At 42.5% G+C, this 14,005-nt stretch overlaps 1 protein-coding gene across 2 annotated transcripts in view; it reads left to right on the top strand.

Moving 5' to 3' along the window:
• Atp8b4 (ATPase phospholipid transporting 8B4 (putative)) overlaps window positions 1-14,005 on the top strand; it is a 160,082-nt gene that overhangs the window by 19,851 nt on the left and 126,226 nt on the right. For both annotated transcript variants that reach the window (XM_036185697.1, XM_036185698.1), the window contains exon 3: window positions 12,579-12,692. In XM_036185697.1, coding sequence (XP_036041590.1) covers window positions 12,579-12,692 — 114 coding nt within the window. The remainder of the gene's footprint in view (window positions 1-12,578; window positions 12,693-14,005) is intronic.

Here is a 14,005-nt window from a genome sequence, read left to right as displayed (position 1 = left end):
AACCAACGCCTATGATTCCTTGTTCTGGGGCCTGGCATGTGGACTTGCTTCTATGGAAGCCGCCCTTCTGCAAATCAGTTCAGTGTCTTACAGTGTTTGATCACACTGGATTCCATACAGACTCCAGGAATGCCTCCGGTCTGCTCAGCACTTACCCTAGGTTCCTGCTCATCTCTCACTGAATCTCTCTGATTCATGCATGTCCTTAGGGAGTCTCATTGTCGGTCCTGAAGCAAGGTTGGGGCAGTGTTTATTTAACTCAGACCATCTTGTCCAGCCTCAACATTTGGTGAAAATTCATTAAACCTTTTGTGCATGTTGTGATCACAAAATATTGAAGAATGACATCTTATTTATAAATTATTGTTATATTATTATTTTAACGACACAAAGATTCCTTGAAGTCTTCTGAACCCCCTACTCGTCATCAACCTAGAGACCTCTCTGCTCTTGTTGCTGACCCCGTCCTCTGTTCCTTCCCTCTCAGCACCCCATTCCCAGACAAAATCCACCCTTTGACCAAGATACAAAGGCAGGTGTTGTGAATTTGTGTGGATTTGCCTAAGCCTGCCTGTGAAGGGAATGTAGACTGGAAAGACTGGGACTGTTCAGGAGCCGGAAGAGCTAGAGTGGAGCCTCAGTGTATCAGGGACTTCCTTCTGGTCCCCAATTGCAGCCTTTGAGCGTGCCACTTGAGGCTGCATTATTTATGTAGAACCCTGATGTAAGAAGAGTCCTAGGAAGGATTACTATTCTGGAATATTCTTTATGTTAACCAGACTCTTCCACTGTGCCTTTGTTATTGTCATAAACTCTGAGGTCCTGAAGTCTGGCTCAGATCCCAGACTGCACAGTAGTGTGAGTGTGAACTGTTTAGTTCTAGTAAACATTCCACGCACTTGTGCTCCAAAGCTTCCCAGGAGTTAAGGAAATGAGCCTGACCAACTGGCTTTAACATCAGCTCAAAGCGATGCCTTCGTTGCTCCTAGAGGGCTCTGAGATGGGTTGTCCCTAGCAGAGGCTAGATGTATCAGGAGCAGGCACAGATGCTGACAGAGTGTTAGTGGGGGGCTCCCAGAAAGCTCCGTCGGAGAACAGTCCTGCTTTATGTTTTCTACTCTCTTGAACCGCACCTCTTTATAACTTAGGAGGGATGTTCAGCCTGGAAGGAGGGGACTGGACCTGCCTTACTGAATCTACCAGGTTGAGCTGAATCCCCAGAGGAGTCTTGGCCCTGGAGGGGATGGGAATGGAGGGGAGGGGCTGAGGGGAAGGTGGGGGCAGGGGCGGGAGGACAGGGGAACCCATGGCTGATATGTAAAATTAAAACACAAATATAATTAAAAAAAGAGAAAAATAAAATAAAATAAATTAAAAAAAAGTCCCTCTTCAAATGTCACAAAAGTGAAGTTAACATTACGTTTGTCCTAAGTGTCTAAACATCCTGGACAAACAAACAAACCAAAAAAGGTAGTGTTATTAAATTAACCTCAGAGGAGGATTTAATTTGTTCCCCTGGTAATTGTCCAAATTAGTCCTTTGTAGATACATCATTATTTGTAGGATGTTTGCTAGTTCTAGAACAGTCTTCCAGATACTGAGACACTAAACTAAGGCCTGAGGGTGGAGAAGAGAAGAGGCTGGGACAACTGCCTGGCAGATTGGCTTTGGAAGAGACTGAGGCCCAGGGGCTCTTCTTGCCTTGCTTTTGAGGTTAGATGGGAAATGGGCTCCGGGAGCAGCTTGGTGACACATTCTGATTCAGGCTGATTGAATTAATCTGAACCTCTCACTGTACCACAAGGATCAGCCTTTCCCAGGAGGCAGTCTAGGGATTCCACTTCTGATTCACTTGCACAAACACAGCGTTTTTAACACAGGATTCGATGAAACATTGCTTTTGGTGGCAGTCCTCAAAATTGCTCTCAGCCTCCAGTTTCTTTATTATAAGATGGTGTGGAGACATTCATGGCTCCTGGAGGTTCTGAGAACTGTGGATTGTACCAGGCATGTGGAAGGTGACAACGCTTGTTGGCTGCAGAGGAACTATCCACCCTGGGAATTGCATGCTCTCCCATCCCGGCCATGCTCAATCCTTTTGATCATAATGGTGATTGTTCAGTCATCCTCAAAGTTAACACAATCTCTATTTGTGAACAGAAAGTGTAATTGTGAGTATATCCACACACATATTTATAGGTGTTTTCACTGTAGATACAGTATATGTGTATGCACATGCACACACACAAAAGTATACATGTGTATATATCACACTCATACATATATGCACATTTGTGTATATATACATATAAATACTTGTATACATACATACATATATAGAGAGTTTTCATCATAGACACAGATCTATAGTGAACATAAACATACATCTATAGTAAGGAAAATCTGCATTAAGTATTAGTTATCATAATTTTAAGTTTTTAGTTAAAATAGACCTAAATGTTTTTTTATTTTTATCTAACACAAGGGATTCTTTTGGGTACCTCTGTGGGAGATGGGCACCCCTGGCATCAGGTGCTCCATAGTTTCATCAGGGTAGTTATTCAAAATACATTCTTATTAATTTGGGCATTTTGTACAGTGGATTTTGATCGATTTCACCTCTCACTCCTAGCCCCTCCCAGATCTGGCCCTACCTCCCCAGCCTTCCCAACTTCACAGCCTCTCTCCTTCCCTACAGGGTCATTTCGAGGTTATGTTAACTAGGAAAGTCATACAAGAAGGCTTGCTAAGGGGAAGCCCAGTGCTTCTGCTTCGTCATGTACCATTTGCACTTAGTGTTTGCTACCTTCTTAAATGATGTCACCAGTTTACAAGTTGGTTTTCTGTGTATTCCTGCCTTTCTCCCCCACAGCTAAAATGTAGACTTACTTGTGTGTGTGTGTGTGTGTGTGTGTATAGACATTTTTTTCGGTCCATATCTGCAGTTCTGGCTCAATGACATGATGCTGGACGCATAGGAGATCCTTTGCAAACACAAGCTGAATGAATGAATGACTGTGAGGGGTAGCGTGCCTTCTGCTCCTTCTCTCTACAAAAACGTGTTTTGCACATGGCTGGAATCCTGGCTGAGGAGGATGCTGAGATGTTGCTGGTAGCTGTCGTGTTTAGCCACCTCTGTATACAGTCTTTTCTGCAGCATTCACTGGTGTGTGTGTGCTCATCATTTCTCCCAATTCAGAGCCCCATGGAATCGCACCAGGCAACATTTAACTAATATGGAGGAGCCTGGTATCAGAGAGGCAGGTGCCAGACTTGACTGTGCTGCCCGTGTGTCCCACACACGCATTCTTTGGGGGAAGCTTTGCATGAACATCAGTGTTGCACACATTTCCTGAGTGGTGCAAACGCCTTCTGGCCACTTCCTCTTTTACGCAAGCAGTCTGTGGGCACGGCTTCTCTTTGGTTTTAATTAGATGGTTTGGAGATGTTCTTTCCCTTAGCAGGATTGTTTGTTTCCCTGGAATCTAGATTGTATTGTAACAACATGACACAAGAGCATTGCTGTAGCAAGAAAAGGTAGACGTTCATGCAGTTGTCATGACATAAGGGTCTCATCAGATGGGGAAAGAAGCCTTGCCAGTGGAAACCATGGGACTCTTGCAAAAGTTCCTGGGGTGTGATCTGTGGGATTCACAGAAGCAGGAAGTGCCCCCAGACAACTCTAAGCTCATGGAGGCTTACCTTCTGTGATGTAGTGTGGCAGGCAAGAGGAGAGAAAAAGCCACGCTGTTACATGGAAGAGAATGGACCTCGGATGTGTGATTAATGCTTGTGCCTGGTGTTTGGTTGGGAGTGAAAAAGGAAAAAATCCTCAAACTGACTTAGGCAAAGACAGATGTGAACAGAATATGTAGTTAAAAAGTAAGTGAGAGATAGTGGGGATGCAGGAAAGGCCTGTCCTATTAGATTTCATTCAGCTATTTTTTTTCCCCCCTGTGGTGTCTTAATACAAGGCTTCAAACTCAGGATGTATCACAGACTGACCTGGAACTTTCCATTGTCCTGCCTGCATCCCCTGAGTGCTGAGAACGTAGCATGTCTATCACACTCACTGCTGAGAATGTAGCATGTGCCACCACACTGACATCCAGTTTTTTTTTTTAATTGTACACACCCGGCCTTCCATCTTAAGTGTTTAGTCAGAATTCAAAGAGTTATCTCCAGGGCTGCTTTCTTCCAGGTTGGAATGCAATAGGTAAGAGAAAGTCTCTTCAGAGTCTAGATTTGACATAGGTCATGTGCCATTTTCTCGCCTCAGAAATGTAATTGGGAAGATAGGCTATGGAATTTGTTTAAGTGAACCTGATCCTGATCCTGGAGTTGAACCCATTGTGATAGAGCACTGTTAGTGGAGGTGGCTGAGAAAATAGTCAAATGCACCTGCTATTTACAGGGTTGGATTTGGAACATAGAAAGCCGATGTGTGTATTTACATATATGAAATATACACATATATGTATATATATGAGACACATATACACATATGTATATAGTAATAATATAGCACAATATCATACAATATATACATACACAATATATAATATATTATACTGTGCTGTATATATATTGTTATATTGTGGCTGAAACATCACATATTAGTTTTCATTTCTGGCTGAAGTGGCGTTTCTGTTGTCTGTTAGTAATGTGCTGTGGGCATTTGGGCTGAAGTCTCAGGGTATAGGTGTGGTCATCCAGGTATGTCCTTTCCCTTTGGTTCTGTATTGGAAGTGTTTGAGATCATCTTGGTCCATCATGAGCAATGAAGAGGAGCAGACTCAGGTTAAGTGAGTTGCAGGGACAAGAAATAAACTCTTGGTGGGTGAAGTCAGGGACAGTGGAGTCATTTGTTGTGGTGACAGAGTTTGCCCTGCCTAGTATATTACAGTCAGAAATTATTTCAGGATTCGCTCATGAAATCTTGTATTTGTATAAATCTTTGACTTAGCAAAATAATTTTAATTTGAGACCTCATCTCCATGATAGTCCTGTGTGAGAAATGTTTCCCGGGAAAGCCCGAGGAAAGTCCCCAAACGCTCTGACGTCAAAGATTTAGCCACGCTTGTTCTTCTTTATTGGCTTTGTGTGTGTTCAGCAGTACAGTTGTGCAGCATGTGAGACTCTCGCTGTCAAAACAAACACTTCCAGTTTGCTGGCATTTTATTTGGTGGCCTTAGAAGAACTTTCCACTTTCGCTTTGTACCTCTCCTAGAGAAGCCAGCACTGAGCATGTACAGGCTTTTGGCCATGGCTGCTCCTTTTTGGAAAGCTGAAATGGGGGTCTGGTTTTCCACTCTGTCTTCATTGCTTCTTGTCCAGGGCTAGTGGAATTGCCCTCAAAGGGAACTGCAAGGGAATCCAAGGAGGTTGTTATTGCACAGCAAGCCAACAATAGCCAGGACTGTAACTGAGGCACAGATGAGGAGGAAAGAGGGAGACCTATGGTTTCCTTTGGTGAGAAGGTAGCAGCAGGCTGGGGATGGAGACTGGAGGCAAATGAAGGCTGTAGAATGAGGGGCAGCTGCTTGCACTGGGCTGTAGCAGCAGCATAGGGGTGATAGGGTGACTCCAGGTGCAAAGTCCCCATCTGGCACGACCACCGGGAAGCTGTGGAACCTTGTGTATGTTACTCTCTCTGAACCTTGGCTTTTCCTGTTATAGAATGAGAATAACAGTACCCATTTCTCAAGAATGTTCTGAGGATAGATGGAGTTACCAAATGTCAAGTTCTTAGAACAGTATTCACTGTAAGGGCTTGGTAATATTAGCCACCCCACCTCCACCCTTATTCACTGTTACTCTCTACCACTGACTTGCTCAAGCCTCCTATCTTCTCTCAGTGGGATAGCTCAAGGTCCTCCGCAAGAACCCCTTTCAGAGGTATTTCTGTGTCACCTTCAATTTCTTGTCAAATTAACTTCTCCACTTAGCACCTTTCAGTAATTCCTCCTTCGTTTCCCTGATGTTGCCTTCCAAGTGGAAGGCTCCCTGTTGGTGCACTACTTACCTGTCCAACTCCTTCCTCATTCTGCAAAGCAACACATCTTTATATAATTAAACAAATTCAGCATAAACAAATGTAACACATCTTTACATCATTAAACAAATTAACACATCTTTGCCTAGTTAAAGTAATAGTCCACAACAGACTAATGAGCTAAAGCCATGGCCTCTAGCATCAAAGATGTCACATTGATTCCCGGGTAGCTCTTTCCTCTTCCTTTATGTTTCCAGTGGTCCACGGTAGAAAAGCAGTTGTAAGAGGAAAGCCGTGAAGCCTGTCAGTGCTGTGTTAGGAAGTGAACTGCACCGGAATTTGTGTCCTGGTAGGCTGGTTCAACAATATGATTAAATAGCAATATGTCTGATTGTTAGGAACGGAAGCATCTTTCCCCTTTGACTGGAAAAAAAAAGTAAAGAAGATGTATTCAGAGCATATCCATGAAGGGTGACCTCATTCCTTGTCCTCATCCAAGCTGTGATTACATTATAGCAGTGTCCATGGGATGGTACAACCATTACTGTATGTAAAGGTGAGCACAGAGGAGAAGATGGCCATAGGTTCTGTTTGGCTTTATCACCTCATCCCACAGAACTGGCTCTTCACAGAATCCAGGCTTGTAGGCATTTCTTTAAAACTCTTGCTGTGCTTTTGACTGCCCTTCAGCATCATGTAAACTTAACTTCTGCATTAGCAACTTAGATGAAAAACACAAAACAATTAAGAATGAGTATAACATGAATCTTAAATGGTATTAATAACAAAAAACTCGAGAGCCAGATATTTGAGTGAAAGCTGGAAGATCAGAGAGACAGGACAAGCCACAGTCAACCTCGCCTTGATAACTTCTCAGCTGATCCTGTTTCCTCAAACTGGAAGCCTCTGAGCCTCATCCGAATGGGTCTCAGGTGAACTGTTGCTAAAAGCCTAAAAGGTTAACAAGACTCTAGTTCCTGGTCCTCACGCCTTATATACCTTTCTGCTTCCTGCCATCACTTCCTGGGATTAAAGGCATGTGTCACCATGCCTGGCTATTTCCAGTATGGCCTTGAACTCACAGAGATCTGGATGGATCTCTGCCTCCAGAATGCTAGGGATTAAAGGCATGTGCTACTACTGCCTAACCTCTATGTTTAATATAGTGGCTATTCTGTTCTCTGACCCCCAGATAAGTTTATTGGGGTGCATAATATATCAACCACAAATGAGACTTTTTTTTTCTTGCAGAACTAGGGATTTATCCCAGAGCCTTACACATACTAGGAAAGCTCTCTGTCACTCAGATACATCCCCAGCCCTGGGAGATATGTTTGGCTAATTGATCTTTTCTCCTTGGCTTTCCTCTTCCTTATTATTTTCTCCAAATTCCCTGTTCAGGAAAACATTATGATTGACAATTGCAAGGCCTCCCTGCTCAGCCTGAGACACTGCAAGCCAGTCACTTCAGTGTACAGTGCTCTGTGGTTCAGTGGATGGGGTAACCCGGCATCTCTCTTCCAAGCTCTCTAAACACTTGGCCCTGAGGCATGGAGCTGGCACCTTTATCCTGATAAAGTTTGATGATTAAATTTTCTTGAGATGGTGGCTGTCATTACTTGGAGCTGAAGCAAGTCACATTAAAACACACACAGACACAGACACACACACAGACACACACAGACACACACAGACAGACACAGACAGACAGACAGACAGACACACACACACACACACACACACACACACACACACACACACACACACAAGATCTTATCCTGGCTGATGAGATGCTCAGTAGATAAAGACACTTGTCAAATCTGACAGGCTGAGTTTGGTGCTTGGGATCCACATAGTAGAAGGAGAGAACAGACTCCTGTAAGTTGTTCTCTGACCTCCACATGCTGACCTTGGTACACACACACACACACTAAAAATGAAAGTATTTTAACAAGTTGTTATTATTTTAATTTAAAAAATTTTAAAAAATATAATTACATCATTTCCCACCTCTCCTCCCTCTAACCTCTTTCCTATCCTGCCATCCCCTCCCTTTTGAATTCACAGCCTCTTATTCTCTAATTAGTATTATTATATGTATATTTAACAAATATATAAATGCAACCTGCTGAGTCTGTCTAGTGTGGCTTATATATTTTTAAGGGCTGACTACTTGGGATTGAATAACCATTTAGCTCATGGATCTTTGAGGAAGACTAGTTCTCCCTCTCTTGAATTGCCTTCGGTCTTCTTCTGGGGTTGGGGCCTTGTGTGATTTCTGTCATCTACACTGTCATCTCAGGTCCTGTTTAGGCAGCCACAGTGTTGAGCTTCCATGGGCACAGCTTCCCTGTGGTATCTAGAAGACACACTCTTGCAGCAGACTTCCTGTTCCTCTGCTTCTTACAGTGTTCCTACCATGTTTCCTTGCTGCTCCCTGAGCCTTAGGTACTGGAACTGTGTGCTATTAATATCCACTGGGGCTGGGCACCCGCAGGTAGTTCTTCTATGCATTTTGACTGGTTGTGCTTTTCTATAATGGTCTCCATCTGCTAGGAAAAGAAGCCTCTTTGACGAGGGCAGAAGCTACACTCATCTGTGGATGTAAAGACACATATTTAGAATGCAGTTAGAAATCGGACTGGTTTAGCACTGGTCTATGAACTCACTAGCCAGGTGTGGTTGTCTAGGTTTACATTACTAGGCACAATTTCCCTCCTGCTCAGTGGGCCTTAAGTCCAATTAAACAGCTCTTGGTTACTGCCAAGGTATCAGTGCCACAATTGCACTTTTTAGAGATAGCTTGCCATATGGATCATTATTGTGATTTGTAGGCATAATAGCTTATGTGGGACTATTGAATGCTTCCCCCAAGCCCCCGCCCCCGGCAGCTTGCACAGCACCTTCCAGTACTATGAAAGCTAGTCTTCAGGGAGAAGGCTTTCTGGTGAGATCAATCTTGAGTCCTCCAAGTCTTGTGTCCAAAGTACGTGATGTCTTCAGCAATAGGGACTTATCTTCAACTTCTGGGAGGCAGCCAAGGCAGCAGCAATAGCCTCTATTGTTTTAGAAATCTCCTGGACTCCCCTGATTGACACTTTGAAAGGAGGTTTCTCGTGTCTGTTGCTGGGGATTTGGTTGGATTGTCTATTTGGGGGAGGCATTATCATCCCAACTGGTACAACTTCATTTAAACTATATACATATGTATGCACTTGTATGTATTATATATAATCAGATGAATATAAAATAATGATTCCTTATGTCTTTTTCAACCATCCTTAGTGTTATTTATATACATACACAATGAATACTATTCAGCTGTAAAGTAAAATTAAACCACAAAATTTGCTGGTAAATTGATGGAACTTGAAAATAATATATTGAATGAGGTAACCCAGGTCCAGAAAGGTAAGTGTTGCGTATTCATTCTCCCCTGCATTTCCTGGCGCCATATCTTTAGATGTGAGTATAACGTGTGGTAACCACAGAAACGGGGAAAGTAAAGGGGCCACGGGAGGAAGGGGGAGGGGTACTAGAGAGGAGACAAGCAGGACAGAGATTATATGAAGGGGAGAAAGCAGGGAGGAGGGAGGTCAATAAAGCACCCCTTATCCTTGATGTATTAATTCTATATTTCATCATATCTTATTATTTCAATCTTATTATGCTATCTTTGTGGGTAAAATAGAGTCAAGCTTAACGGAAATGTAGATAAATGGATTTATAAGTGCTTAAATAAAATTTTAATATATTTTCAAAGACTCATACAGAGATGAATAAAACATATTCAATGTATAGTATATGCAGTATGTGTGTCCATGTGAACATGTGTGCTATCCACCTTCAGTCAGTTCATTTTGAGACAGGGACTCTCATTGTCCTGTAACTTGACTAGTAGACTTAGGCTGGCTGTCCAGTGAGCCTCATGCACCTGCCTGTCTCTGCCTCCTCAATGCTGAGGTTGAGGTGACACACCCCTGCCCCCATTTTTGGACCTGTGTTCTGAGAATGGAAGTCAGACCCTGTATGGCAAGGTAAACACTTTACTAATTGAGTTTCTCCCCAGCCCTGTATTTCATATAATGACTGAACAAAGCTATATCAATCTGTAGAAAGCTCATTGGTTCTGTCTCAGGCTTTATTGTTTCAGTAATAATTTCTTTTTCTGTAGACTTGTCTCTCCCCCTTTTTTTCTTTGGTTTTTGGAGACAGGGTTTCTCTGTGTAGCTTTGTGCCTTTCCTGGAACTCGCTTTGGAGACCAGGCTGGCCTCGAACTCACAGAGATCTGCCTGGCTCTGCCTCCTGAGTGCTGGGATTACAGGCGTGCACCACCACTGCCCGGCAACTTGCCCCTTTTTAATGTATTTGTCTTTAGTTTTATAAGAATACATAAAACACATGTATTTGAAACTTTCTGATGGCACAAAGTTGGAAGGAATATTTAATGCTTTGGGTAATGCACATAAGTTAAAATAAGTTTAGGGGCACGTGAAAGATTTTTCATATTAATATTAAAAGTGAATGCTTAGGAAAGAAAACTGATTTAATAGTAGTTTCTATAGTCTCTTTCTATATTTCTATGGTTACTGTGGGTTACATGCACATGTAAAGATTTGGAAGTGCGGATGAGAGAGAATATGCAACGCTTCTCTTCTTTAATAGAAGCTTCTCTTTAATAGAAGTTTCTCTTTAATAGAAGTTTCTCTTTAATAGAAGCTTCTCTTTAATAGAAGTTTCTAATCACCATTAGGCCATTTCAGGTGATTAAAACTCAATATGGAAACACAGTGAGATGCAGTTTCCAAAACGCTAATGGAGTGTTAGGGCAAGTTAATATACAGATATAGAACACAGGACAACAAAGGCCTACTATTGAGCCATGTCCGTATTTCATATCTGGATGTAGGCACTGTGTCTTAACAGAAGCTGGCATAGATTCTGAAGAGGGTGACCAGGAAGGAATAGCTATAAAAGGTCATGGAGAAGCTGTAGGATTTGGGAATGTGGATCAGGGACAGAAGGTGTGGTGTGTTCTCTGAGCAGCATTCAAATATTGGAATACCGTTACCAGGAAAGCCCTTAGACTTAGTGACCAGAGGCCCATGCCTTGACATAGAGCAGGAGATTACAGTGAGACAAATTTACATTTTTCTGTTTTTTTTTTTTTTTTTTTTTTTTTTTTTAATAAAGATTGTTTCCAGTAATTCCATTCTGAACTAAGGACAGGCTAGCTTGTAAGCATCCCCGAAGATCTCCAGACAAAGAAATCCCTTGTCATCCCCCCCCCCCCCCCCCCCCCCCCCCCCCCCCGGCCACCTGTGACAGGTGAGGGAGTTAACCTTCTCAGGAAAGCAGGCTCTGTACCTCGCCTGGGCAGCACAGTAGAGCTGACCCTGTTGACAGGGGCATGGGTGAGCCAGCCCTGAGAACATGAGTGTAGGAGATCTGGCCTCACCCCTCATCTGCTGTATGGCGGCATGGGCAAGGGAGAAAGGCCCCCGCCCCCACCCCCACCCCTCACTGCCTGACCCTCATCAACTGCAGCGCTCCGGAGAGTGGCCCCTGCACCTCGCCAGGGCAACAGAGTAAAGCTGGCCCTGCTGGTGTAGGTGTGGGCGAGCCGGCCCTGAGGGCATGAAGGCAAGAGACCTTGTTTTGCCCCTTGCTCATGGCTGTATGGGTGAACTAGCAGGGACAATGCTAGAGCGCTCCCACTGTGGAGGGAGTAGCGGAAAGCTGGTGGGCTGACCAACCCTGCAACTACCAGTGCCTAGAAACAGCATCCGCCCTGTCTATGATCTGCTGGAGCTTGCAAAGATGCAGGATCTCCACAACACAGGGCAACAATAGGATGTCCAAGAGAAGTCCTAATGAGCGCCCAGCATCGATGTGGCAGAAACCAGAGGCCTCAAAGCAGACCAATGACTCTTTGTAAGGAACCCTTGCAAGTAAAGATGCATGGACAAAGGGGTTTACTGTGTGACTCACTGTGTCACACTACAGCTTCTGTGACGAGACTTTTCTTTTTTATCTTAATTTTTATTTTATTTTTATTTTGGGGGGCAGGTTGCAAGGGCATAGGGTGGATACGAAGGGATGGGGAGATAAATGGGATGGAGATGCATAATGTGAAAGACACAATAAACTTTTAAAAAGTTAAAAAAAAAAGAAATACCTTTCCAATTTCCAAAAGGGGTTGTACTTTGGGAAGATAGGCCAGATTGATCATCATCCAAATGCCTTCAGTCTGTGTACCCCAGCATGAGCTCAGGGATATTCAAGCAAGACAGTGGGTGCTCCTGCAATATCTACCTACCAAAGACTGCATAGGAGGACAAAAATCTCAGAAGCCAACTTGTGTGTGATAATATGGGTGATGTGACACTCAGTCATTTTGCCTAGAATTAGGACAATGTTATCTTGGGATATGTGAAGGTCTTGGCTACATGGAGCTTAGGACTTCTTAGATAAATAACTGCTCACCTTGCTGTGGTATAACCTGTGTTAGGGTTTGCATGTGTAAGAGTTATAGTGGGCAATGCCTTGATCCAAACTAACACGATGCTATCTCTTTTTCAGGACAATCGTATCCATACGTCCAAATACAACATTCTCACATTCTTGCCAATTAATTTATTTGAGCAGTTCCAAAGAGTGGCAAATGCCTATTTCCTTTTCCTCCTGATACTACAGGTAATCTTTAAGCCTATTTCTTCATTATCTATTTGTTGAAGATACTTTTATAATTCTAAAACATAAGTTAATTTATTTAGTAAACATTCATGATTGCATAGGACCACTCTTATTAGATTTTTAATGTTATTACTGCTTTTTGTCTTAAAAATGAGAGGGCCAAGAATAGATAAAACAAAAATAGTACATTTATCTTAAACACCTAGGTCTTTGTAATATGTACTTCTATTTGAGCCATATAAGAATCTCAACTTTATTTGAACCATATAAAGGCCTAGTAATTGCTACTCATGGCCTCTTTCTTTCCTTATCATTTTCCTACATTGACAAGGTGGGGTTCCTAAGACTATAAAGGTTGTGGAACTTGGCAAATTTCCCTTTAATTCAAGAACAATGGCATATTGTGTGCATTTATAAAATATATGATGTCAATATATGTTATTTCACTGTAGAGTGACTATTTTTATATCTTTGAGTGGTTAATTAGCCACTAATAATCTTCTCCCTTTTAACTAAACTTGGGCTTAAATGAAATGTCAACTTTTATTGGTGTTTTGGGAAAGAAAAAAGGCATATATTAAGAAAGATTCATACACACACCAATAGTTCATATCAGCCTGTCAATTACTTAGTTTCAGTTTTGGGTGGATTAATTAAATCAGATTGGTAGATCCAGGTGAGATTGTGGGCTATTTAAAAGAGCCGTGAGGACGGCTTGGCTACAGGAGATCTAGACAAACAGTGTTGAGTATGATTGTGAGTTGAAAAACTATGTGTGTTCATCTTTTGATTGTAAGTGTGTAAGTGCCAGAGATCTATTTTAGCTTCAACAAATGAATACATTCCAAGATGTATCTCTTTTCGTGTGTGACTGGATTCACAGACAGTAACCACTGCAGTAGGACAAGGCTTCGATTTCTTTGTTTTCTTCCATAGTGTCAGGTCCTACCAGCTTCACCACGCATCTTCCAATCTTTCCAACTCCTGTGAAGGAGAAAGAGAGAGAGAGAGAAAGAGAGAGAGAGAGAGAGAGAGAGAGAGAGAGAGAGAGAGAGAGAGAGAGAGAGAATATCACTTTTCTCATTTTTTTTTTTCTGTTGGTATTAGTTCCGATTGCATCTGTCTCCTAAGCCAATCATTGTTGCTCAGGAATTTGTACAGTTATTGTCTTGAGCATGTGTCAAAACCTGTTTCAGAATGGAGTCAGTTTACTAAGAGTAATAGAACTGAAATTAGAAGTTTGAAAGTTCCCTAAGGGAAAGAAAAGATATAGTTGGGAGTAACTGGATACTGATTGTGCAAAATAAAAACAA

This window comes from Onychomys torridus, chromosome 4 (genome assembly GCF_903995425.1).
Source record: "Onychomys torridus chromosome 4, mOncTor1.1, whole genome shotgun sequence".
In the NCBI taxonomy this organism is placed as follows: Eukaryota; Metazoa; Chordata; class Mammalia; order Rodentia; family Cricetidae; genus Onychomys; species Onychomys torridus.
This window is presented reverse-complemented; position numbering and strand designations above follow the sequence as displayed.